This window comes from Symphalangus syndactylus, chromosome 11 (assembly GCF_028878055.3).
Source record: "Symphalangus syndactylus isolate Jambi chromosome 11, NHGRI_mSymSyn1-v2.1_pri, whole genome shotgun sequence".
Taxonomy (NCBI): domain Eukaryota; kingdom Metazoa; phylum Chordata; class Mammalia; order Primates; family Hylobatidae; genus Symphalangus; species Symphalangus syndactylus.
The window spans coordinates 132,918,824-132,946,046 of record NC_072433.2 but is presented as its reverse complement, the minus strand read 5'-3'; the positions used below and the strand labels follow the sequence as shown (position 1 = coordinate 132,946,046).

General features: G+C 47.0%; 1 protein-coding gene across 3 annotated transcripts in view; it reads left to right on the top strand.

Moving 5' to 3' along the window:
- ZCCHC14 (zinc finger CCHC-type containing 14) overlaps positions 1 to 27,223 on the top strand; it is an 84,236-nt gene that overhangs the window by 21,331 nt on the left and 35,682 nt on the right. For all 3 annotated transcript variants that reach the window (XR_010114519.1, XM_055232696.2, XM_055232695.2), the window contains exon 2: positions 9,055 to 9,178. Coding sequence is in view for 2 of the 3 variants with exons in the window: in XM_055232696.2 (XP_055088671.1) it covers positions 9,055 to 9,178 (124 nt within the window). In the remaining variant the exon portion in view is untranslated. The remainder of the gene's footprint in view (positions 1 to 9,054; positions 9,179 to 27,223) is intronic.

Genomic DNA, 27,223 nt, shown 5'->3' with positions numbered 1-27,223 from the left:
AACTGTTTGTAGGTTAAGCCTGGCACGGTGGCATGTGCCTCCTGTAGTCCCTGCTTCTCTGGAGGCTGAAGTGGAGGACCCCTTTTTTTTTTTACTATAATTAAGGGTATCGTTTCTTGTAATATAAGAACATATTCTAAAACAGCCGAATGAACCTGCACAACACAATATGATGAGACATACTCTCCTGAATTTATATAATTTTTCCTTAGGATATCTCTTAATGAGCAATATTATTTTTAAAATGTTAAATAAAATCCTCACCGTTGGCCAGTGGGATACTGAATACCAGTATTTAAGGAAGAAACCTGAAATGGTTACGTACAGATGTCACCATCTGTACGTCTACCCTTCCTACTTTCAAAAGGCCACTTAAACTTATTCATATAAAAAAACACATGAATCTTTAGAGAACACATAAAAATAAATGAAGATTTACATCTATTAATCTATCTTAAATGTACCATTCTTAAGAGACAGAAAAACACTGATCTTACCTTGAAATAGCTGTTAGAAAAAACCGTTCGGCCGGGCGCAGTGACTCATGCCTGTAATCCCAGTACTTTGGGAGCCAGGCGCAGTGGCTCACGTCTGTAATCCCAGCACTTTGGGGGCTGAGTGCTGTGGCTCACGCCTGTAATCCCATCACTTTGGGAGGCTGAGGCGGGCGTACCACAAGGTCAGGAGCTCAAAACCATCCTGGCTAACATGGTGAAACCCCGTCTCTACTAAAAATACAAAAAATTAGCCGGGTGTGGTGGTGCGTGCCTGTAGTCCCAGCTACTCGAGAGGCTGAGGCAGGAGAATGGCGTGAACCCGGGAGCCGGAGCTTGCAGTGAGCCGAGATTGCACCGCTGCACTCCAGCCTGGGCGACAGAGCAAGACTCCGTCTCAAAAAAAAAAAAAAAGAAAAAAACCGTTCGACCAGGGAAGTTCAGAGTCCCCAAGGAAGTCAAGTTGTCATCTCCAGATCCTTGGCAACTATTCCAATTTTCAGAACCAGCGGGAATTGGTGGGATGACATTAAAAATAGGCTTCTGATCCTGCTGTTGAGAAAGGGATGCTGTATTCATGTCATAGTGGTAACATCTGTCTTCCACAGGTACTCACACCGTGAACAGAAATGGCAGACATTTTATTACCAATCATATTTGCCCCAGGAAAGCTTGCCTGACAGTAAACTGTGCCCAGTTTCTCTTCCTTAATTACCCCAGGGGTGGCCGGGCATGGTGGCTCATGCCTGTAATCCCAGCACTTTGGGAGGCCAGGGTGGGCGGATCATGAGGTCAGGAGTTCGAGACCAGCCTAACCAACATGGTGAAACCCTGTCTCTACTAAAAATACAAAAATTATCCGGGCGTGGTGGTGTGCGCCTGTAATCTCAGCTACTTGGGAGGCTGAGGTGGGAGCATTGCTTGAACCTGGGAGGCGGAGGTTGTGGTGAGCTGAGATCGTGCCATTGCACTCCAGCTTGGGCAATAAGAGCGAAACTCCGTCTCAAAAAAAAAAAAAAAATTACCCCAGGGGTGCAGAGTTCGATGAAATCTTTTTCTGTTTTTGCTTGGGGCAGTGTTACATTATTGGAGCTTGACAAAACCAGATCTCCATTATCCTTAATTTTGGGTTTAGTGTCCAGTAAAATGAGAGGCTTGCAGTCCTCATTTGAGTTTCCTTCCAAAAGGAATGAATCGTCTTCTCCCGCCAGAGGAGAAGGCAGACAGTTTTCATCTATCAACAGGTCTGATCTGGTGGAGGACCACTTTTGAGGCCAGGAGTTAGAGGTCAGATGGGGCAACATAGCGAGACCCTGTCTCTTTGGTAAAAAAACAAACACAATTTTTTTTTTTCCATGAAAAACACTTGACCTCCAAAGTGACTGTGAGGGTTTTCCAGGGCTTGTTTTTATGTGGCATGCTGATGTGAATACTGTTCAGGTCCTTCATATTTGTAAAGAAACAAGGTGAGGAGGGCAGCGGCGAGCTGCCCCTCTGGTGGGCACGGTTAGATGTGACTGTCCCAGTAGGGGCTCCTAGGCATGGAGAGTGGAAGCCATCACAACTTCACTTTCTCCAGCCTCTAACTGGGAATTGAGCATTCCCTGCCTTTATGGAAGCAGGCAGGAATCCACAGTCATACGAACAGTACCTGTGACTTGGTCACAGATGGAGTCACAGATACTTTCATTTCACAGTTGTAGAAAGCATCTTAAAGTCTCCTTATCCTCAGCGCTCCTGTGAAGTGACCTGAGACCCACCTACTTTGTTGGAGAAGCCCATTCGTCTTCTAATACTTAGATGACGGTTTTCAATATAATTGGCTTTGTTTGCAGTCCTGTGTATTTTATGCATTTAAAATAGTTTTCTTAGAAGGGCTCAGTAGGTGTCATCAAACTGCCAGAGAGGTCGCTGGCACAAAGAAAAGGTTAAAACCCTGCTCTAAAAGCTCACTGCCTTTTTTCTGAGCAGTTTTCAAATGCCCACCAGTGGGGTGCAGCGAGTCTTCTGGAGACCCAGGCTGCCGTCAGTGTTGGGGGGGCTGTGCTTCCATCTGACTGCGTCAGCACGTCCCACTTGGATGACTTTGGAGGAGCTTTCAGGAAATAGATTTTTAGAAATTAATTCTCTTCTAAAAGTTATGGTCTGGTCCGTGAACATTAAAGTGGGTTGTAAGCACAGAGCTGTAAAGAAGCCTGTGTGGTGCCAGGTTTTTTCTGTCAGGCGGCATGAACTGAGGAAAAACCTTTTTTTAAAAAAAGCGTAAATACCTGAGGCGGGGGGTAGTTAGCAGGGGTCACAACCCACAGCCAGCGTCAGCTCTTCTGCAGGCGTAGCTCCTCACCCTTGCCTGGAAGGGCCTTTGATTCCCTCTGGTCTAGTTGCGCAGTGCGGGGATTCCCTTTTCCATCCCATCTAAAGGGACGTTGCGGAGACCGGGCTTGGTGGCTCACGCCTATAATCCCAGCCAAGGCGGGAGGATGGCTTGAGCCCAGGAGTTTGAGATCAGCCTGGGTAACATGGAGAGACCCTGGCTCTATTTTTTTAAATAAAAAAATAGGAGGCTGTCAAGCCTTTGACTGTTTTGATCATGGTGAAGATTTATCTTGAAATGCTCATGGAGCATCATTATCATCTGGGAGCTAGTTAGAAATGCAAGATTCTCAGGCCCACCCCGGACCTTATGAATCAAACCTGCGTTTCAACCAGATCCGGAGGCATTTTGCACATTAAAGTTTGGAAGCAGAGGCCTCGTCTCTTTAAACTGTAACAGTAAGAAGGTTAATTGCATAAGAGCCAGAGGCGGGCTGCCCAAGTCCAGGTGCCCCTAGATGTGCGGCCAGTGTGGAACCTCAGTCAGCTTTCCTGGAAGAGCCACAGAGGCGGGTGTGCGCCGTGACTACCAGTAGCTTGCTTCAGAGTCATATTTCATTCCTGGGTTAGCCCTTTGTAGATCTGGTGGAACACTCTCATTGTCTGTTACATAATGTAGATTGCAGAAATTTTTCTTTGAAATAGAAGTGCTTTTCAATTTGTTTGATTCTGAATTTCATTAAAATTTGGTGATATCGTGTTGTATTTTACAGATCCTTATTAAGGGCCTGCTTCATGCCAGGCCCAGTTCGAAGTGCAAAGGAACAGCAGTGAACAAAGCAAACCAAAAGCACAGCTGCCTTGCTGAGCATTGAGAAGTCTTGCTAAGAAGGACATTTGAGTATAGATGGGAAGACACAGGGGCGCTTCTAGGCAGAGGGGACAGCCAGGGCGAGGGCCCCAGGCAGATGTGACTGCTGTGCCCAGGGCAGCAGTGCATGGAGTGAAAAGCTGGGGGAGGACTGGATGTCAGGTTGCAGGGGCCAGGCAGAGGGTCTTTGTGTGTCTTGGGAAGAGGCTGGCTGTGGAGAGGAAGAGAGCAGCTTCTCGTTGCCTTCCTAGCAGTAGCAGAGGGCAGCCTTTGGAGCCGGTCAGTCGTCCCTCTCGTGCACATCAGGCCAGATGACGAGTCCTGCGGGTGAGCCTGAGTCAGAGAGCACTTGAGTGGAACATAGGTCACGTGGAGCAAACTAACTTCACCAAAAATAACTCCAAAACAGCATTTCTGGGAAACACAAGTGAAGACAGCTTTCAATGTAAACAAAGGAACAAAGTTACGATAAAGGCTTGGTTGGAAAAAGTGAACATTTGGAAAACTAAGAAATGCGTTGGGAAAATATACGGAGGAAAACAGGTCTTTCTTTTCCAGCAGTTGCCATTCTGAAGAGTTTTCCTTCCTGTCTTGATGTCAGATGCAGTGCGTGTGTTTTGCTAGGGTGGCTCACGGGCTTTCCCCTTCCACTTGTGGTTGTGGCAGAGGGACCTACAGCCTTTAGCTCTTCCTGTCTGTGTGGGGAAAAGCCTTCCTGTTTTCTCTGGGTCTCCTCTTTGTCCTTGTCGGGAATGGACCGGACGATGGGTGCAGTGTAAAACCTGGACTTGGGGTCGTGGTTGGTTCTCAGCCTAGCCGCAAATTAGAATCACTAGAGAAGCTTCAGGCACAAAACAAAAGAAAGAAGCCCCGTTTCCAGAAACTTCGATTTTGGTGGGGAGCGTGGGACGTGGTCTTCTCAGGGCCTTGGTGTTCCAGTGTGCTGTCAAGGCTGGGAAGCACTAATCAGTACTACTCTCCTTCTCTCCAAGGCTGTGTTCTCCCCTGCTCAGCCCTCCTCTCCCCTTCCTCCCCCAGCAGGCTGAGAGTTGGGAGGCTGGCTTTTCTTTGTGTCTCTTTGGAGTGTTTTAGGGTGGGCAGGCGGTGCGTGTGTGCGAGAACGCACTGATCACACGTATTTCTTTGTGGGGCAGGAAGGTTTGCCACTGCCAGCAAAGTTGGAAATGCTGATGCTGGCTGTCAAGACAGCTCACTCTCAGCTGTGCATGGTGGTGTGCACCTGTGGTCCCAGTTACTCAGGAGGCTCAGGTAGAAGGATCACTTGAGCCCAGGAGGTCGAGGCTGTGGTGAGTTATGATTGTGCCACTGCATTCCAGCCTGAGTGACAGAAGAGACTCCGTTTTTTTTGTTTGTTTGTTTTGTTTTTTTTTTCTCCTGAGACAGAGTCTTGGTCTGTCACCCAGGCTGGAGTGCAATATGGTGCAATCTCAGCTCACTGCAACCTCCACCTCCCGGGTTCAAGCGATCCTCCTGCCTCAGCCTCCTGAGTAGCTGGGATTACAGGTGCCCGCCACCACACCTGGCTAATTTTTTATTTTTAGTAGAGATGAGGTTTCATTCACCATGTTGACCAGGCTGGTCTTGAACTCCTGACTTCAGGTGATCCGCCTGCCTTGGCCTCTCAAAGTGCTGGGATTACAGACATGAGCCATCACGCCCAGCTGAAGCACTGTCTCTTAAAAAAGAGAAAAGGCAGCTCACTTTCTGTTCTTAGAACCAGGACTTAGAATATGTACCAAAGTAGCTAAGAGAATGTGGAGGTTCATGCATCAGGCCAAATCCATCTGCTGTGGTTATATTTCTTTTCTTCAGATAGGGTCTTGCTATCGCCCATGCTGGAGTGCAGTGGTGCGATCATATCTCACTGCAGCTTCAGACTCCTGGGCTCAAGCGATGCTCCCACCTTAGCTTCCCAAGTAGCTGGGACTGCAGGCACAGACCACGACACCCAGCTAATTTTTGTGTTTTTGTAGCGATGGGGGTCTCAATATGTTGCCTAGGTTGACCTTGAACTCGTGGCCTCAAGTGATCCTCCTGCATTGGCCTCCCAAAGTGCTGGAGTTACAGGTGTGAATCACGGCACCTAGCTGTGTTTCTTTTTTCTTTTTCTTTGAGACAGAGTTTCATTCTTGTTGCCCAGGCTGGAGTGCAGTGGCACAATCTCGGCTCACTGCAACCTCCAACTCCCGGGTTCAAGCGATTCTCCTGCTTCAGCCTCCCCAGTAGCTGAGATTACAGGCGTGCGCCACCACGCCTGGCTAATTTTGTATTTTTAGTAGAGACGGGTTTCACCATGTTGGTCAGGCTGGTCTCAAACTCCTGACCTGAGATGATCTGCCTGCCTCGGCCTCCCAAACTGCTGGGATTACAGGAGTGAGCCACTAAGCCTGGCCTCGGCTGTGTTTGTTTCTTTTCTTTTTTCTTTTTTTTTTTTTTGTGAGATGGAATCTCACTCTGTTACCCTGGCTGGAGTGCTGTGGCATGATCTCGGCTCACTGCAAGCTCCACCTCCCAGGTTCACACCATTCTCCTGCCTCAGCCTCCTGAGTAGCTGGGACTACAGGTGCCCGCCACCATGCCTGGCTAATTTTTTGTATTTTTAGTAGAGACAGGGTTTCACCGTGTTAGCCAGGATGGTCTTGATCTCCTGACCTCGTGATCCACCTGCCTCGGCCTCCCAAAGTGCTGGGATTACAGGCGTGAGCCACTGCACCCGGCCTTGGCTGTGTTTCTTATACAGTTAACGTGTTAACCTCCTGAGTTGTCTTGCAAAGTAATATTTACTGTTTGGAACTAAAAATCTCCCTGTGTAGGATTTGTATCGTACTTGTATCGGTTCTGTTATCTTGTTTAATGGGAAAGGAGTTTGTTTCTGGGTTCTCTAACCATAGAATAATGAAAGAGACTTTGTTAAATCAGAAGGAAATCACCCAATTTAAATTACAAATATAAGAAATTCAAAAATTTAATTTTCTTGATAACATGTTATTAATGTTATCCAAAGAATTGACTTTCTGGAGGAGTTACTGCATGGCTAGGACTTTTTTTTTTTTTACTTTTTAAAAAATTTAAATAGAGACAGGGTCTCGCTATGTTACCCAGGCCAGTATCAAACTCCTAGTTGCAAGCAGTCCTCCTGCCTCAGCCTCCCAAAGTGCTGGGATTGTAGCCATGAGCTGCTGCGCCCGGCCTTGTTTTCTCGAGTTATATAAACTTCCCAATTATGTAGCCCTGTGACGAGTTGCTTTTCTTGGAAGGCATCTGTTGAGCCGCGTGGGATCTGTTAGTCCCTCTCCCTGCATGCACAGCCCAGGAGGGCTTCCTGCTGGGGGGCAGGGGCTTTGACAGAGCTGGGAGCAGAGGATCTTGCTATGGACTGGGTGTGGCCCCTGCGGCTCACTGTCTGTGGGATACAGCAGGTGCTGGTCCTGCCGGAGTGGCGGCAGTCTCCACCCTTTCCTCTCAACTCCAGCCTCCGCCCCCACTTTCATCCCGTCTGAGGTCGAGGCCACGCCTACCTGGCCAGCCCTCTGCAGAGCGAGTGCTGGGATCTGTGCTTGTGAGTGAACTTAGGGGATGTCTTGGTCAACTGCCACCTACCGTCCAGGTATGAGATGAAAGAACAAGCGGAGGCTGGAGAGGTCAGGCCATTTTCCGGGCTGCTTGTGCCGTGCACTTTCCCATTCTGTGAATGCAGCATTGCTTATCAGCTCCTTTGATGAACTTTAAAATCTTACGCCTCTCTCTCATATCCTCCGAAATTTTGAAATACATTGAGATTGTAAAGAAGTTACAGCATTGGCCATTTTTATTCTTCTAAATCCTGTAAGTTATAAATGTGTTTTGGCTGTGAAATTTTAAAATACTGATGTGGGGGGGAATGAAAGTTACTGCTAACCTCCTCCCTCGCCCCTCTGGGCCCCTTCTGGCTTACTCCACATTCACAGCGTCACTGAACCCAGGAAGCAGGAGGGGTGGGACGAGCCTGGCTAGCCCCTGGCTTGTTTCTGCGCTTGTTGGGAGCACTGGTGGTCAGGAGGGCCTTCCCTACCCACAGCTTGGGGGCGGCCGTCACCTGCAGGTACACTGTCTGTGCTTAGCAGGTCTCTGTCTGTGGGGACTGAGGGTGTGCCCCACTTTCCCTGTCACAGACACTCCTGCAGTGGGCACACCCCATTAGGTCTTTTTCTCACGTGTGAGTACTTGGTATGGTGAATTCCTAGAAATGGAATTGGGATGTAATTTTAGGATATGCTTTTTCAAACTGTACCCCAAATAGACCCAGTTGTATTCTGTTCTTTACTGTTGTTTTTAAAGCATTTTATGATTTAAGATTTACAGAAGGAGAATGTTAAGTCCTGTTGCGTAATTCATTTTATAGGGAGCTATTTGATTTGAAGAAATATGAAAATAAAAGTTTGCCTCAAATAAAAATATATAATTCACGCCACCTTGGCTAACATACTTTCTTTTTCTTTTTCTTTTTTTTTTTTTTTTTTTTTGAGACGGAGTCTCGCTCTGTCGCCCAGGCTGGAGTGCAGTGGCGCAATCTCGGCTCACTGCAAGCTCCACCTCCCGGGTTCACGCCATTCTCCTGCCTCAGCCTCTCCGAGTAGCTGGGACTACAGGCGCCCGCCACCACGCCCGGCTAATTTTTTGTATTTTTTAGTAGAGACGGGGTTTCACCGTGGTCTCGATCTCCTGACCTCGTGATCCGCCCGCCTCGGCCTCCCAAAGTGCTGGGATTACAAGCGTGAGCCACCGCGCCCGGCCCTTCTTTTTCTTTTTTTTTCTTGGAGTTAGGGTCTTACTCTGTTGCCCAGGCTGGAGTGTAGTGTCGCCTTCTTGGCTCACTGCAGCCCCTGCCTCCTGGGTTCAAGTGATCCTCCCACATCAGCCTCCTAAGTAGCTGGGACTACAGGCACTTGCCATCACGCCCGGCTAATTTTTGTATTTTTAATAGAGATGGGGTTTCACCCTGTTGGCCAGGCTGGTCTTGAACTCCTGGGCTCAAGAGATCCACCCGCCTTAGCCTCTCAAAGTGCTGGGTTGACAGGCGTGAGCCACCGTGCCCGGCGTCTTTGGCTACCATAGTTTCTGTGCACCCCGATGAACCTCAGCCACAAGATGTAAGCTCCCGTGTTTGACTCAAGTTATCTGAGCTCTTTTGCACTTTCAGTGGAGAGTAGTAGGTGAAATTTTCATCTTTCTTGGGGAAAGCTCATTATTATAGTAATGCATGTTTTGTAGAAAAATGGAAACCAAGGTAATTATGAAAGACTTAATTAACAAATAAAATTGTCCCCTATTAACTCCGTGGGAGAAAATAAGGTGATTCTGTTTCTGTTCCCTCAGATCACTCCAAGAACTGAGGCCCCTGTCAGCAGTGTCAGTAATAGTTTGGAGAATGCCCTGCACACATCAGCACATTCCACGGAGGAGTCGCTGCCCAAGAGGCCCTTAGGAAAACACAGCAAAGGTGAGTGCATGCGCGGGCTTCAGGAGGACGTCTGACGGACGGAGGATGGGTACACCCCAGATCCCCGTGAGGGCATTGTTAAATGCTTTCAGATCTTTCATAAATGCTAATCTTATGTGTATTTTTCTAAATTCTATAAGCAATACACGAATATGCTTTGGCTGTAAAAATCTCAATTATTGATGTTTATTAAGGAGAAGTCCAGACATGGTTTCTCACGCTTGTAATCCCAGCACTTTGGGAGACTGAGGCGGGCGGATCACCTGAGGTTGCGTGTTCGAGACCAGCCTGACCAACATGAGAAAACCCCATCTCTACTAAAAATACAAAATTAGCTGGGCGTGGTGGTGGGCATCTGTAATCCCAGCTACTCTGGAGGCTGAGGCAGGAGAATTGCTTGAACCCGGGAGGCGGAGGTCGTGGTAAGCCAAGATCACGCCATTGCACTCCATCCTGGGCAACAAGAGCAAAACTCCGTCTGAAAAAAAAAAAAAATCAGCCAGGCCTGGTGGTGCACGCCTGTAATCCCAGCTACTTGAGAGGCTGAGGCAGGAGAATTGCTTGAACCCAGGAGGCAGAGGTTGCAGTGGGCTGGGATCGTGCCACTGCCCTCCAGTCTGGGTGACAGAGATTCCATCTCAAAAAAAAAAAGGGTGGGAGGAATACGCTTTACACCCTCCTCCCCACCCCACATGGAAATCATCCTTAACCAGTAGAGCGGTGTTGTCCTGAAGCGCTCTCTGTGGTGACGGGGTGTTTTCCACCTGCACTGAGTTGGTCGTCACCAGCCACACGTGCCTTCTGTGCACTTGAAACATGGCTAATGTGACTGGCTACCTGAGTCTTTATTTTTCTTTCATGTACACATGGACAGCTCAGTGTGGGTAGTGAGGCGCGGCCTGAGCCCTTGTGGCTCTGCACACCAGCCTCTACAGTGTTACGATCAGCTGCAAAGTTGGTAACCATGCCATGGTAGTAGAGGCTTTGGGGAGGGGAGAGTAAGGTGGTTTGTAGGACTAGATGGACCAGATAATGCATACCCGGTAAAATAAATGCTTGTGTGGTTTGCAGAATCGTTAGTAGTGGGGAGAGAGAGACCAGGGTGGCGCTTTTCAGTGGAGTCACTGGTCCTGAGCCCCCATGGCATGGAGGTACCGAGGCCGGCTGTGTCCACATCTGCTGGCCTCTATTCTCCCTGTGTTATTTACAAAGATGTTTGTCTCCTAGCAGGTGTGCCACGTGAGGCCTGGAGCTGTATTCGCTTGCCCTGTGCGATGTCTGTCCCCCCCGTCCCCCCCATCCCTGTCCCTGGCGTGGCGCTTTCGTGCCTTCCACAGGCTTCATAACTGCTTTGTTTCTAAAGTCCCGTTCTGACAAAGCCTTCGAGAGCCACCTGTCTCTGATTTAGATCCTAACTCAGGAAGGACGCATTTCCCCAGCAGCTGCAGCCTCTGTTGATGTAATGAGCACGGTATGGTATGGAGACAGTAACTCCTTACTGCAGCCCTGCGAGGGCTCCTGTCCCCACTTGACCCTCGTATTAACCCCCTGAGGTCGCAACAGTCTTTGTCTTATCCACTGCTCTTGGGAGGGTCTGTGGCTCTTGGTTGAGCATCTTCACTGCAGCCTCATCCTGGTGATGCCGCGGTGCTCCATCCCCAGAGCAGACACTTGGCATCGGAATGGCAGAGAGTCCTTCCACTGTAGAAAAGGCTCCTCCTCTTCCTTCCCCACGCCATCCCAGGAGAAAGGCCTGCCGTGGAGTGCCTTTTCATTTGTCCCTAGACAGTCCAGCCTAGGAATCTGTGCCCTGCACACCCTGTGAATCTTAAGGGATGGACCCTTCAGTGCTTTTTCTTCAGGACATAATTATTGACATCCCCATTCTTTTTTTTTTTTTTTCTGTATAATTTCACAGTAGCGAGTATCATTGTCTTGTCTGCATGCTTTGGTGCCCAGAGAGACAGAGGGTGAGCTGACTCTCATGTGAGCTGTGGCAAAGCCTGCGTAGGCTGGCGGGTCGGCTCTGAGGCCACGAGTGGTCATTCTCAAACCCCACAGTGCTTAAAATACCGCAGCGAGCAGACGCTGTTCGTTACCTGCAGCATTCTCCATTCATTGGTCATAGAGAGTTGTGGTTTCTCTTGTCCAGAAATTGGCAAGCGAGTTAACTTGGTTTTCTTAGTCACTTTTCATGTGAATCCTTTTAATATTCTGTTGGGTGCAGGTTATTGCTCTTCAGAAAGTCTAAAGTCACTCTAAGTTGTATAGTTTTATTACTATAAAGTTTTTTCTTTGTCTTTTCTGTATCCTACTTCTGTTTTGGTTTTTCTCTGCTTCTTCAGAAGTCTTACGTGATACAGTTTCACTTACAGAGTGGTGAGACGTTTAAAAAATTCCTTAGTGTATGAAAGGTTAGGGATGTTTTATATACTTGAACAACAGTCCAAGCACGTGACTAATTCACATAACAGATAACTGACTTACATCATCTTCATAACAGCCCTGTGAGGGTTGATTATACCTATTTAATTCTAACTGATCCCATGTGATGATTTTTACCCCATTTTACAGATGGGAGAACTGAGTCACAGATAAGAAATTTTCCTGAGGTCAGCTGGGATTCAAAGCCAGAGCTAATGCTCTTAACCCTGTGGCCGGCTGAAGAAAATAGCAGAGGAGAAGAAAGGTGGGACTGTACTGACAGTGGGAAACACACCGTTGTATGGGCAGTGCCTACGAGTACACATGAACTAGTGAAACCATTCTTTTTTTCCTGACCTATTTATTGTGAACATTTTCCAGTTCAAGAGTAGAGATCGTAGCCTAGTAAACCCCGTACCTGGTGCCTGGCCGCAGCTCCAGGTCACTGTGTGTGGTTTCTGAGCCCCCTGCCACTCGTGGATGTGCTGAGAACTGCGGTGCACACTCCAAGCGCTCTCGTCCCTGTGTTGATGATTTACTGACACTCAGGGAAGCTGTCATAGCATACAAGCTGAGATGGAAACTGCTTTTACTAATACTCTCAACAAAGTAAGTTCTGTAACTTTGGACTTTGAGGAATTATAATTTTTTAAAGTTTTCTTTTTGTGAGACAGTGAAGGAGGTATACTTTCATTAAACTTGTTTATATACCAGTAGTTCTCAACCTTTTTGGTCTTAGGACCCCTTTGCACTCTTAAAAATTAGAGATTCCAAAGAATCCTTGTTTATGTGGGTCATATCTACAGGTATTTACCATATTATCGATTAAAACTGAGTTTTAAAAAATTATTTTAAATGAATGTTTTCCATTGTGTGCCCCTGGAGTTTGTTTGCCATGCAGCGTTGTTACAACCGAAGAGAGCTAAAGACCATACTCCAGAAATCTATCCCAACCAATTAGAACATGAGTTCTAAGAAGACAAGAATTCACCTAAAATCTAAACTATTATTATTTTTTTTGGGACGGAGTCTCGCTCTGTCGCTGAGGCTAGAGTGTAGTGGCGCGATCTCAGCTCACTGCAAGCTCCACCTCCTGGGTTCACGCCATTCTCCTACCTCAGCCTCACGCGTAGCTGGGACTACAGTGGCCCGCCAGCACGCCCAGCTAATTTTTTATATTTTTAGTAGAGACGGGGTTTCACCGTGTTAGCCAGGATGGTCTCGATCTCCTGACCTCGTGATCCACCCGCCTTGGCTTCCCAAAGTGCTGGGATTACAGGCGTGAGCCACCGATCCCGGCCCTAAAATCTAAATTCTAAAATGCCCACAGTCTGTGGCCTTTCCTGGGTTGTGCTGGGATTCCAGTGTGCAGCTAGAATCGAGAAGCCTTGATAGTTTGAATTTCTTTATTGGTTCTTTATCTAACATTTTATTATGAGGACTTTGAAACACACAGTAAAGTTCAAAAAGTTTCACAGTGAGTACCCTTCACCTAGATTAGACAATTTCATTTTACTGCATAGATGCTTTTCAACTTACAGTGGGGGTTGCAAGTTGAAAATACCACAAGTTGCAATGCACTGAATACGCCACACCTACTAAACATCTTGGCTTAGCCTAGCCTACCTTCAATGTGCTCAGAACACTTGCATTAGCCTACAGGTGGGCAAAATTATCTAACACACAGCCTACTTTATAGTGCAGTGTTGACTCTCTCATGTAATCTATTGAATCTGTACTGAAAGTGGAAAACAGAATGGTTGTATGGGCACTCGAAGCAGTTTCTTCTGAATGCATGTTGCTTTTGCACTGTTGTAAAGTCGAAAAATAATTAACTCCAGCCATCTTCAGTCGGGGGCCATCTGTACTTACAATTTTTAAGCTGGTTGCCTGTAGCATTCCTCAGCCAGGGATTCTGATTTGAACCCCAGGGCACAGAGAATCATTTGAGTGACTGTTTTCTCAATTTCCCTAAAGAAAATGTGATTAGAGACATAGGAGGAGTAAAGTTCTTCATTGTATAAGAGCTTCTGTGGGACAGTAGGACTTTGCGCCCTCTATGAGCTCCCCAGTTAAGAGAAGCAACAGGAATGTAATACACATCTTCACCTTTTCAGGCTCTACTCTGAGTTAATGTTGAGCCACTCCAGGTGACACAGAAGCCTCTTGTCGCTGTGTTGTTCAGTGGGGTGCCGAGGCCAGCTCATGGTATCTCCTGAGAGCCGGTTGTTCACTTTCCAGTATTTTTTTTGGCGGGGGCGGGAGGGTGCGGGCAGAGTTTCACTCCTGTTGCCCAGGCTGGAATGCAATGGCGCGATCTCGGTTCACCACAACCTCCACCTCCCGGGTTCAAGCAATTCTCCTGCCTCAGCCTCCTGAGCAGCTGGGATTACAGGCATGTGCCACCACGCCTAGCTAATTTTGTATTTTTAGTAGAGATGGGGTTTCTCCATGTTGGTCAGGCTGGTCTTGAATTCCCGACCTTAGGTGATCTGCCCGCCTCGGCCTCTCACAGTGCTGGGGTTACAGATGTGAGCCACGGCGCTCGGCCTCCAGGATTTTTTAAAGCCCACTGATGTTGCATTGGTGGCTGATGGTGGCATGTCATCAGCCGTGGCAGAACATTTATGCTTTGTGGATCGGCAGATGACACAGATCAGGGGCTGCCCCATCCTCACCAGCTGTCAGCCGTTACCAGGCATCATCAGTGCAGCTCTGCCCCGTCCCGTATGTGTACTTGTCACATGGGTCCAGCTACGTGTGCTCTGCACCATGTAAAACAGGCCTAGGATTTTTGCATCTATTTTAAGAAAGGAAAAGGAAAAAGATGATAGTCTTTTATATTGTCCGTACTATTTACTATTCCCACTGCTCTTCATTTTATCCTGAAAATTGGAATTTCCATCTGGTCTCATTTCCCGTTAGCCTGAAGAACTTCCTTTCACATTTCTTTCAGTGCAGTTCTGCTGACAGTGGATTTTAGTTTTCATTTATCTGAAAATATCTTTGTTTTGCCTACATTCTGGCTAATTATGGAATTCTTCATTGAGAGTTTTTGTTTTAACTTTAACAATGTCATTTTGCTCTATTCTGGCTCTTGTTTTTCTAAAGAAAAGTCCTCTAGCATTTCTGTTGCTGTGTGCCGTGGGTCATTTTTCTCTGGCTGCTTTGAGGATGTTATCTTTGGTTTGGAATGGTTAGTCTATGATGTGCCTTGGTATAATTTTCTTTTATTTCATTTTTGTTTGCTGAACTGCTTGTCTGAGCTTATGTTTTGCACTACAACAAAAACTTTTCAGCCAGTATTGAAGTATTCTTTCTTCCTCATTCTCCTCCTCTTCTCCATCTGAGACTCCAGTTTTCATCTATGAGAAACCTTTGGTCTTCTCCCACAGATCTGAGCTGAAGCTTGGTTCATTTTTCAAATTCTTTTCTCTCTCTCCCTCAGACAGGACATCTTCTTTTTATCTATGTTCAAGCTCTTGTACCCTTCTATCATTTTCAGTCTGCTGGTACACCAAGCTAATGGATGTTTTCATACCGGATACTGTATTTTTAGTTTTAGAATTTCTATATGGTTCTTTTTTATAATTTCTGTTTCTCTGCTGAGATTCTATCCATTCATTTATTGTGGGCATTTTTGTTTTACATCTTTGAACGTCATTATAATAGCTGCTTTCAAATCCTGGTCTGCCATTTCAGCATTGGGGTCACTTAGGGCTAGTGTCCATTCATCATGGTTTCTCTTGAGTTTTCCTCACATTTTCCTATTTTTATGAGTGTCTAATTTTAGATTGTGCCATTGTGTGTGATTATAGAGTTTCCAACTTTTCTCGTGTTCTGAAGAGTGTTGTTGTTTCTCTCTTGAAACAGGGAATATTGTCTGGACAAGGTCGAGGCTTCTGCTGGTGGGGGCGGGCAGCCGATGGAGGTGCCTTAGTCCTTAGACCGCACCAGCTGTGTGAAGTCGGCCCTCCACCCGTGGCTGGGGCAGCAGGTGTGCGGCGGGCACGTGCCCAGCCTGGGCTTTGTCTGGGACGCTCTCCTTGGTGAGCAGCTGCGCTCATCCCAGCCCTATCCCCTCTTCCCAGGGCTGGGCACTGACGGGGGCACTGACAGGGCCCGCCCTCGGGTGAAAAGCACAAACCCGCACCCTCCCGTGTTCTGCGGCCTTCCTCCAGGTTCTGCCTGCTCCCAGTACTCTCCAGTGACTTCAGAGGGGTGTTTTGTTCTGTAAATACATTTTTTTCCCTGAATTTTTCTTTCTTATTTGTGAAAGGGTTGGTCCTGTAGGAGCTGTTGCTGTGACTGTGGCCCAGCGGGCCCAGGTCATGCCACATGCTCCTGGTTGGGCTCTGCATGAGCGCTGCTCACTCCCAAGCATGGCTTTGTCCCGCAGGAGCACCCACTTCCTTCCAGCAGGTGGCTTTGCTGGAGGTAGTCACAGGTCAGCGTTCCATCTTCCAGCTTGTTCGGAAGGCAGTCTGCCCCTCTATTTCACCTCCCCTCCCAGGCTGTGTCCCCTCCTCTGTCAAGGGAGATGGGTGCTTGGCGTCCCCCTGTGTGTTCAGCCTTCTCTCCTTTCTCAGGGTCCCCAAGGTATCTCCACTTGGGCGTGGGCACATGTGTGCACTTGGGCCCCGAGCCCTCCTCCCTGTCACCTCACAGCCACGCTGCCGGAAGGCGTGGGGCTTCGCTGTTTCTTTTACCTTACCTGCACCACTCACCCCAACCTCAGCACCTGCACCTCCCTGAAACTGCTCTCACGAGGAGGGTCACCAGGGGCTTCTCAGCTGACAAGCAGGGTAGGTGCTTTCAGAGCTCACTGCCTTTTCCTGGCATTTGTGACTGCCCTACCCTAAACTCCATCCTCCCTTGGCTGCTTCTGTTTTTTTTAAATTGTGAAATGTCGTCCCTGTGAAGCTGGTAGGCTCCATTAAATTGGTGTCCTGAGAACACCCTTGCCTGGCTTTCCCCTTGCCTCTCTGTTTCCTTTCAAATTCCCTCTTCTTGTGTTCCTCAAAGGCTAGTGGTCCTGATAGCGCTCTTCTGTACTCCCCTTTACGCTTTCCCTGAGCCGTCTTACCCAAGCCTGTTTTGCAGCCACTTTCCCTCTCTTGGTGGCTTTCAGCTCTGAGTTCAGCTGAGACCCTTATAGACTCCCAGGTCCTCGTCAGCCACTGGTAACGTGAATATTTCCACCCATGCAGGCAGTGGGTACGCAGTCGCCCACCCAGCATGGAGCTGCCAGCTCCTGCCTGCCCTCGACATGGTTCCAGCATTTGTGATTGATCTCAGCATTCGAGTGCTTAGAGCGAAACATGTACGTCGAAGGCAGCTCCTCTCCCACATGGTGGCTCTGGCCCTGCAAGGCTGTCACCGTCTCTTCCCCCTCATCTGGGCCTCCATCTTATCTGTCACTTCGGGGGTCCCTCTGTCTCTGGCCTTGCCCCTCTTCAGTCTGTCAAGCAGGGACCAGTCCAGTACACACTGCATCACTGCATGCCCCTGCTTACGGCTTGTCCGCGGCGGCTCAAGAACGCTGCAGTCAGCCCGCACTTGCCCAGCCCCACACCGTGCAGGGAGAGCTGGGATTCCTTATGCTCAGGCAAGGACATGCGGCTCTGAGGGGTGACATAACTGCCCAGGCTCATGAGCTAGAAGGTATCACATTTCAAACCAAGACGTCTGAATGCAGCGGACCTGCAGGATTTCTTTCCATGTTCACTATGGTGTCACCAGCCAGGGAGCTGCTGCCTTTGTGTGACCTTCTTCCTTCCCTGTATCAGCTCCTGACACTCCCCTTCCGCTCCGATGACAACAGCACTGTCCTGCTCCTGGGCCCTGACTGCAGCATCCCTCTGCCCAGAATAGGCCCTGCCCTTGAAGCCTAGCACAGCATCCCTTCTTTGAACCTTTTCATTTTTATATCAGTTATGGCTGGCGCTGTGCTTAGAACATGCTAATGCCGAGCATGTTTACCTTCGTATATAAACTAGTGACCTTCCTAAGTCCCCTAAATTCAGGTGCCACATCACTAATCATTAAAAATGGAAATTTGTCTGGGCACGGTGGCTCACACCTATAATCCCAGCACTTTGGGAGGCTGAGTTGGGTGGATCACCTGAGGTCAGGAGTTTGAGACCAGCCTGACCAACATGGTGAAACCCCGCCTCTACTTGAAATACAAAAATTAGCCAGGTGTGGTAGCCACATGCCTGTAATATCAGGTACTTGGGAGGCTAAGGCAGGAGAGTTGCTTGAACCCGGGAGGCGAAGGTTGCAGTAAGCCAGGATCACGCCATTGCATTCCAGCCTGGGCAACAAGAGAAAAACTCTTATGTCAAAAAAAAAAAAAAGGCTGGGCGCGATGTCTCACGCCTGTAATCCCAGCACTTTGGGATGCCCAGGCGAGAGGATCACCTGAGGTCAGGAATTCGAGACCAGCCTGGCTAACATGGTGAAACCCCATTTCTACTAAAAATACAAAAAATTAGCCGGGCATGGTGGCACGCACCTGTAATTCCAGCTACTCGGGAGGCTAAGGCAGGAGAATCACTTGAACCCAGGAGGCAGAGGTTGCTGTGAGCCAAGATCGTGCCATTACGCTCCAGCTTGGGCAACAAGAGCAAAAACTCCGTCTCAAAAAAAAAAAAAGGAAAAGGTGTTTACTTCCTGTTTTTGCTACTTTAAAAATATTATCAGGCCAGGTGCAGTGGCTCATGCTTGTAATCCCAGCACTTTGGGAGGCCAAGGCAGGCAGATCACTTGAGCTCAAGAGTTCCACACTAGCGTGGGCAACATGGTGAAAATCCTTCTCTACAAAAAAAAATGGCACATGCATATAATCCCAGCTACTCAGGAGGCTGAGGCAGGAGAACTGCTTGAGCCTGGCAGGTGGAGGTTGCAATGAGCTAAGATCATGCCATTACGCTCCAGTCTGGGCAACAGGAGTGAAAGCCTGTCTCAAAAAAAAAAAAAAAAAAAAAGTCTGTTACCAGCTTTATGTTTTCCCAATTATTCACTACTTTTGTTGCTCTTTGTGAAGTACTAACAAATGAAATTAATGCAATGTAGCTAGATAATAAAAAACCAAAGAAAAATAAATTATATCATATTCTTAAGTATAACATGGCACGTCCTAAAAAGATGTAGGGAAGAGGGAACAGCTTAATCACTGTGATGGTGAATGTTCAAATTCTAATAACAGCTAGAAGAAGTAATGCTTCTAAAAATTATCCCATTAACATAGACAAGTAAATGAAAGTGAGAAAGGAAGTTGATATTTTAGGAAAATTATTATTTAACTGCAAGTCTTAAGAATACAGTTTTCCAATTTTTTTTTTTTTTTGAGATGGAGTCTCGCTGCCGCCCAGGCTGGAGTGCAGTGGCGCGATCTCGGCTCACTGCAGGCTCCATCTCCCGGGGTTCACGCCATTCTCCTGCCTCAGCCTCCCGAGTAGCTGGGACTACAGGCGCCCGCCACCTCGCCCGGCTAATTTTTTGTATTTTTAGTAGAGACGAGGTTTCACCATGTTAGCCAGGATGGTCTCAATCTCATGACCTCGTGATCCGCCCGCCTCGGCCTCCCAAAGTGCTGGGATTACAGGCGTGAGCCACCGCGCCCGGCCTCAGTTTTCTAATTTTTAAATGAAAACTGACTTTTGGTAATGACATTTTAAAGCAGGACTTATCTGCGGTGTGATTGTGGTACAGCTTTTAGTTCAAGTGTGAAGACATTTGGTTGTATTATATAGAACTTAGAAGAAGGGGCATCTGCTGGAAAACAATGCTGGTTCTTTTTCTCTCTTTTTTTTTTTTGAGACAGGGTCTCACTCATTTGCCCAGGCTGGAGTGCAGTGCCTCAGTTTTTCAGCTCACTGCAGCCTCGACCTCTGGGGCTTAAGCAATCCTCCTGCCTCAGCCTCCCCAGTAACTGAGAGCACAGGCACACACCACCACACCCAGCTAATTTTCATTTTTTTTTTTTTTTGGAGACGGAGTCTCGCTCGGTCGCCCAGGCTGGAGTGCAGTGGTGCGATCTCGGCTCACTGCAAGCTCTGCCTCCTGGGTTCACACCATTCTCCTGCCTCAGCCTCCCGCGTAGCTGGGACTACAGGCGCCCACCACCACGCCCAGCTAATTTTTTGTACTTTTTAGTAGAGACGGGGTTTCACTGTGTTAGCCGGGATGGTCTCGATCTCCTGATCTCGTGACCCGCCCGCCTCGGCCTCCCAAAGTGCTGGGATTACAGGCGTGAGCCACCGCGCCTGGCCATTTTCATATTTTTTGTAGAGACAGGGTTTCGCCATGTTGGCCAGGCTGGTCTTGAACTCCTGGGCTCAAGCCATCCACCCACCCCGGCCTCCCAAAGTGCTGGGATCACACGCGTGAGCCCCCACGCCCAGCTTATCCTGGGTCATTTTTTAAACTCTTCCCTCTACCATAAATAATATTCCCTTTACTGTGATTTTTTAAGCATAATTTTGTTAATTGTTGAAGTGGTTTCTTATTGTTGGGAATGTAGATTAAACCACTTAATAAAGATACCTTGAAAGCAAATTAAAGAAAGACATTTGGCAGAAAACTACTGGTTTTTTTTCTCTAGGTGTCTGTCGACCTAAAGAGAAAGGGATTGGGTTTTGCTCTCTTGGTGGCGCTGCTGAGTTGGTGGGGGTCTGTCGCTGCGCCTCTGCACCTGTGTGGTGATTTGCTGAGTGCTCCTCTCTCCTCCCTCGTGATCATGGATGGAGGGCCTAGGAGCCCAGCAACCATGGGGTCCTTCCCCCTGCGCTGTGCCCCTCACCCTCTCTTCCCTGCATCTCTCCCTTTCTACTTGTTTGCAGAGTTTTAGAGATAGGAAAAATTAAAATGTGCCCAATTGTTTTTGTGAGGTTTTGTTCTAGAGAAAGAATGTAAGGAAGCTTGTAAAGACAGACCGCAACAGGGTTAAGAGACACCTGGGATGTGTTGGTCAGCTACAGCTGTGTAACAGCCAACCAGCAGAGCGAGCTCAGGAGCACCCGAGATGAGCGCCTTCCTCATGGATGCGTGGGCTGGCTGGTGTCAGCTGGGCTATGCTGCGTGACTGTATAGGCCGTAGTGGCTGGGGCGGCTCTGACTCGGGTGTCCCTCATCCTCCTTGAACTGGGGACCAAGGGCACATGGGAGCCGTGAGGATTCGTAAGGCCAAGCTTGGGCTGGCACACGGTCGCTTCTGCCTCTTTCTGATGTCCACAGACAGTCTCATGGCCACAGCCCCAAATTCAAGGATAGGAAAGTCTACAGCACCGTAAGCCAGCTGCAGCATGGGTTTCAGTGTGATGAAGGGTAAAGAACTGTGGCAGAGAATTCAGACTACTGCAAAGTACACAGAGAATTCAGAGAACAGAGGCTGATCTTTTTGATAAGCATCCTACTTAGGGAAACTCCAATTAACGTTCTGTGGGAGGCTGAGGGGATATTTTATTTGTCAAATGAAAGCTGGGTGCCATGAAAAAAGAAAACATGAAGACCAAGGAAGAGTTGTTGGGATGTAAAAGTGACCATCAGAACAAAACATTCAGTAGTGTTCGAGGATTGCCGAATGTGGAGATACAAGGTAGAAGGTGAGTGGCGCAGATGGGCAGCCAAGCTCGGCCTCTGAAATGCAGGGTGGCTGGAAAGAAGATGAAAGGAAGGAGCGTGTTCAGTACACACGGGAAGAAAACGGCGTCGTGCGTCTTCACACGAAAGGGCAGACTGAGTGCTGAGAGAGGTGAGTTCAAAACACCCATGTCGAGACGCATTGTTGTTTTTTTTGATAAGGGATCAAGAAATGATCTTACTTGTTTTCGAAGGAGAACAACAAAACAGATTTCACCTGTGAAGAAACCAGAATCAGGCTAACATTGGACTTGCCATTTGCGACAGTGGATGCCAGAGGACTGTGGAAAGCCAAGTTTTGAATGAAAGTTATTTTAATTCAGAATAAGTCAAAACGTTTCAGATTTTGGAGCATTTTCGATTTTGGATTTTCAGATTAGGAATACAACCTGTATATGGAAATGGAAGAAGTTAATGATTGTGAAGAAGATTATCTTCCTATGGAAGAATGGTATGCATTCCAAGCAGTAGATTACACATACATTAATGCAATTAGGTTTTTTTCTACCAGCAGAACAAAGAAAGGCAGTTAACTCCAGAGGACTCATACCTGCTTGTACACACAGATTGTCCAGGGATGTCATGATTCAAGTCGCCAGTCATCAGGGAAATGTACATCAAAGCCACAGGAGAGTATCATTTCTATTCACCGAGGTAATGAAAGTCAGAAGGACAGAATAGCAAATGTTAGGATCAGAAGCAGCTGGAGCTTTCATCCACCGCTGATAGAAGGATAAAATGGTACAACCATTAAGGAAACAACTTGGCATTTCTTATGAAGTGATAAATGTATCTTATATTCCTGCAGTTCTCGACCTAGGGAATTTATCCCAAAGAAATGAAAGCGTACTTCCACAACAGCACTTGGAGATGAAGGCTTATAGCAGCTTATGCATAATAGCTCCAAACTGGAAACAACCCAGATGTCCGTGAGTAGGAGAATGGATAAACAAGCTGTGTTGTATTTATACAGTGGAAGAGAACCCAGTCATTTTCAAAGCTAATACATGTAACCACATAGGAATCTCAAAAATACAATGTTGAATGAAAGCAGGACCCATGTATGGTCCTGTTTATATGACGTTCAAGACGTTTTAGAGAACGGAAAAGCACTGCATCTTGATTCAAGGATTAGAGATCACGTGGGCATATAAATGTACCCAAACTCATTGAATTGTACACTTCAGATCTCTGCATTTTGCTGTATGTAAATTTTGCCTCAAATTAAAAAAAAAAAACACCTGACCCCCTTGCCGTTTCACTCAGGCCCTTTGCAGTCTGGCAGGTGTCCAGGCTGCCTGCTTTGTTCCCCCTTGCCCAAAATATGTGTGGGTGGAGGGGTGAGGTCTCTTTCTTCCCCCATCTTTAAGAATATTTATGTGTCTTACAAGGCCGTGCCCCAAAAGAGCTTTACCGGAATGTCTTTTCCTGGTCTATTGGCAGAATTCTGTCATCCTTTTGAGTCTTAGATGACGTTATATGTATTTTGAATGTGAAAATTCTCACGTGCTATTTGTGTTACTAAATTGTCTTCCCATATAGAATGTCGGTTTGCTGGCCGGGCACGGTGGCTCATACCTGTAATGCCAGCACTTTGGGAGGCCAAGGCAGGTGGATCACCTGAAGTCAGGAGTTCAAGACCAGCCCGGCCAACATGGTGAAACCCCCGTCTCTACTAAAAATACAAAAAAACTAGCCAGGCATGGTGGTGTGTGCCTATAATCCCAGCTACTCGGGAGGCTGAGAGAAGAGAATTGCTTGGGAGATAGAGATTATAGCGAGCCAAGATCGCACCACTGCGCTCCAGCCTGGGTGGCAGAGCGAAACTCTATCTCAAAAAAAAAAAAAAAAAAGTCCGTTTGCTGACCTTGGCTATAAACCAAGGAAAGCAAAGCCACTTTTCCATCATCTCATTTGCTCAAAAGGTAGAGTTTCTTGTCAGCATTTCCACTGGCACTCTGATTCAGGAGCTGGCAAACTTTTTCTGTAAAGGGCCAGGTAGTTCATGTTTTTGTGTTTGTGCGTCATGTATAGTCTCTGTCTCATAATTTTTTTTTTTTTTTTGAGATGGAGTCTCCCTCTGTCGCCCAGGCTGGAGTACCGTGGCGCAATCTCAGCTCACGATAACCTCCGCCTTCCAGGTTCAAGTGATTCTCTCACCTCAGCCTCCTGAATAAGTGAGATTACAGGTGCGTGCCACCACTCCCAGCTAATTTTTGTATTTTTAGTAGAGACGAGGTTTTGCCATGTTGGCCAGGCTGGTCTCAAATTTCTGACCTCAAGTGATCCACCTGCCTTGGTCTCCCAAAGTGCTGGGATTACAGGTGTAAGCCACCACACCCTGCCAATTTTTTTTTTTTAATAACTCTTTTTTTTTTTTTTTTTTTGAGATGGAGTTTTGGTCTTGTTGCCCAGGTTGGAGTACAATGGTGCGATCTTGGCTCACTGCAACCTCCGCCTCCCGGGTTTAAGTGATTCTTCTGCCTTAGCCTCCCAAATAGCTGGGACTACAGGCACGTGCCACCATGCCTGGCCAAAATTGTTTAAAGTTTAAGAAAAATACTGTCGATGTTTGGAGTAAGGAGTACCTAAAAATATTTTTTAAATCAATTGATCAGGAAGATGATAGGACGTAGAAAAATAGGTTGATTTCCAAACAGCATGCGTAATTAGAATCTTCTTTAATTAAAAAATTAGTTTTCCCTCAATCATTATTTAATTTGCTTTATTTTAAAATTTGGCATCAAAAGAAACACTACTACCCTTTTCTGGAAAAATATTTGTGATATGCTGTGGTTTTGCCCAGGCTTCAGTTCTTGGCCAGATGGTTAGCATGTGTGTTTCTCTGGTCAGCGCGTCATCACATAGTCGTAGCAGCTGAGCCCACACGCCGTGGCTTGAGGGACTATCTGGTAATAAAATATCAAAGGAAACTTCAAAGGAACATCTGATCACATGGTGGCCTGTTAAAACCTATACCGAGTAATTCCTGAAGATTTGGAAGAATGGATTATGGTCCTTCAGAGTAAAAACAAAATACAGGAAGATAACACAGCAATCATAATTAACTAGAAAGAAATAAATTTAGCCTCTCCAATCAAAAAAATAAGAAGCACTGACAGACGGTGCCTTTCTTCTGATGGTACACACTGAGGGAATAGATCTACGTCTTTAAAAATGTTTCATTTTAGGCCGGGCGCAGTGGCTCACCCTTGTAATCCCAGCACTTTGGGAGGCCGAGGTGGGCAGATCATGAGGTCAAGGGATTGAGACCATCCTGGTCAACATGGTGAAACCCCGTCTCTACTAAAAATACAAAAATTAGCTGGGCATGATGGCTTACACCTGTAGTCCCAGCTGCTTCGGAGGCTGAGGCAGGAGAATTGCTTGAACCTGGGAGGCAGAGGTTGCAGTGAGCCGATATCATACCATGCACTCCAGCCTGGTGACACACCAAGACTCCGTCTCAAAAAAAAAAAAAAAAAAAAAAAAGTTTATTTTGAAAAACACAATCACAAATTTTTAGAAAAGTTGTCACTACAATATAAAGAACTTTCCTGAAACATTGGGAGTGAATTGTGGATCTGATCCCCCAGCATCCCCAAATCTTGATCGTGTGTTTTCTGCAAACAATGGCTTTCTCTTACATCACCACATAGTACAGCCATCAAGATCAGGAAGTTGGCATTGAGATGTCACTACCCTCTAGTTCTCAGGCTTGCGTCCATTCCGGCCATTGTCCCAGTAATGCCTTTTATACCCAGAGGATCAAGTTCTGAATCCCAGGGTGCATTTGGCCTCCTTTGTATCCTTCAGTAGCCGCTCCTTCGTCTTTCCTTGTCTTTCATGACCCGGATACTTTAGAAGATTATGAACCACTGATTCTGCCAACCATCCCACAATCTGGGTTTGTTCGATACTTCTCCTGACTAGATTCAGGCTGTACATCTTTGCCAGTAACACGCTACGCTGCTCTCACTGTGTCCTGTCAGGTGGTACAAGCTCTCAATTTGTTCTGTTACTGATGACAGTCACTATATTAATTTTCATGCTGTCTGCCAGGATTCTCCTGTGTAAAAATTACTTTCTAACTAGATAAATAGTCTGTTTCTTATCAGACTTTCAGCTTAATCATTTATTTAAGTTTTTATGGGATTATTGTTTCCTGTTTTATTCAGTGAGTTATGATCCATTAATGTCATTACTCTGATGTTGAAGCTGTACCAAATTTGGCTGGTGGGAGCCCCTGAAAACTGATGTTTTGTGTCTTTTTAATATGTCCTGTCATTCTATGAGCACTTCCTTGCTTTCTGGCATAATAAGATGTTCAAGGCTCAGCTTTCTTTCCCCTAGCCCTGAAATCAACAATTTCCAAGGGCCTTGGTTCGTTTCATGGGAAATGGGTTTTAGAAGCCAAAATGTGATGCTGTGTGTGTGCCCTGCTAATGGAATGTGGCTGCTCCCAGGCCTTCTTAGTGACAGTCTAGCACCACAGGGCCCTTTCTAGTTTTTTCCTTTCCTTTTCTTTCTTTCTTTCTTTCTTTCTTTCTTTCTTTCTTTCTTTCTTTCTTTCTTTCTTTCTTTCTTTTTCTGTGATAGAGTCTCACTCTGTCACCTAGGCTGGAGTGCAGTGGCACGGTCTGGGCTCACTGTAACCTCTGCTTCCCAGGTTCAAGTGATTCTCATGCCTCAACCTCCTGAGGAGCTGGGACTACAGGCATGGGCCATCACATCTAGTTACTTTTTGTATTTTTAGTAGAGATTGGGTTTCCCCATTTTGGCCAGGCTAGTCTTGAACTGCTGGTCTCAAGTGATCTGCCTGCCTCAGCTTCCCAAAGTGCTGGGATTATAGGCATGAGCTACAGTTCCTGGCTTTTTTTTGTTTTTGAGATAGTATCTCACTCTGTCACCCAGGCTAGAGTGCAGTGGTGTGATCACTGCTCATTGCATCCTTGAACTCCTGGGCTGAAGGGATCCCCCAGCCTTGGCCTCCCGAGTAGCTGGGGCTACAGGTGTGTACCACCACACCCAGCTAATTTTTTAAATTTTTAGTAGAAACAAGGTCTCACTATGTTGCCCAGGCTGGTCTCTAACTTCTGAGCTCAGGCAGTTCTTCCTCCTTGGCCTCCCAAAGTGCTGGGATTACACGTGTGAGCCCCCATGCCTGGCCACTGTCAGCATCTTTTAAAGTTACTGATCCCAACTCAGCTGAGTTACCTGGTAGCACCTAAAAGGCTCACTTGACAATTCCTGCATTGATAAAAAGCTGCCCACTAAAAAAAAAAAATTAGGTTTCTTGGAAGCAGCAGTGTTTTCTCATTGAATCTTTTGTAGAGCCGTCAGTGACCCCAGGGCCTGGAGCCCACTTACCAGTGCCTGTGGGAGGTGGAAACCCGACCACCATCCAGGCCTCTGCCCTTCCGGTCACAGTTGTCTGAGGAATTCTATCCCAAGGTATCGAAAGCTGCTTGGGACCACGTTAATGATTTTTGTTTTCAACCATCAAACCTATTTTGAACAACTCGAAAACAGAATAGACTGCTTTTATATTACCCACATATTTCACATTTTTTTTTTTTTTTTTTTTTTTTTTTTTTTTTTTTTTTTTTTTTTTGAGACGGAGTCTTGCTCTATCACCCAGGCTGGAGTGCAGTGGCCCGATCTCGGCTCACTGCAAGCTCCGCCTCCCGGGTTCACGCCATTCTCCTGCCTCAGCCTCTCCGAGTAGCTGGGACTACAGGCGCCCGCCACCACGCCCAGCTAATTTTTTTTGTATTTTTAGTAGAGACGGGGTTTCACTGTGGTCTTGATCTCCTGACCTCGTGATCCACCCGCCTCGGCCTCCCAAAGTGCTGGGATTACAAGCGTGAGCCACCGCGCCCGGCCATATTTCACATTTCTATTGCTTTTCTTTCATTCCTGATGGTCCAAGTTTCCTTCCAGTTCATTTTCCTTCTATTCAAAGAACTTTAGCAG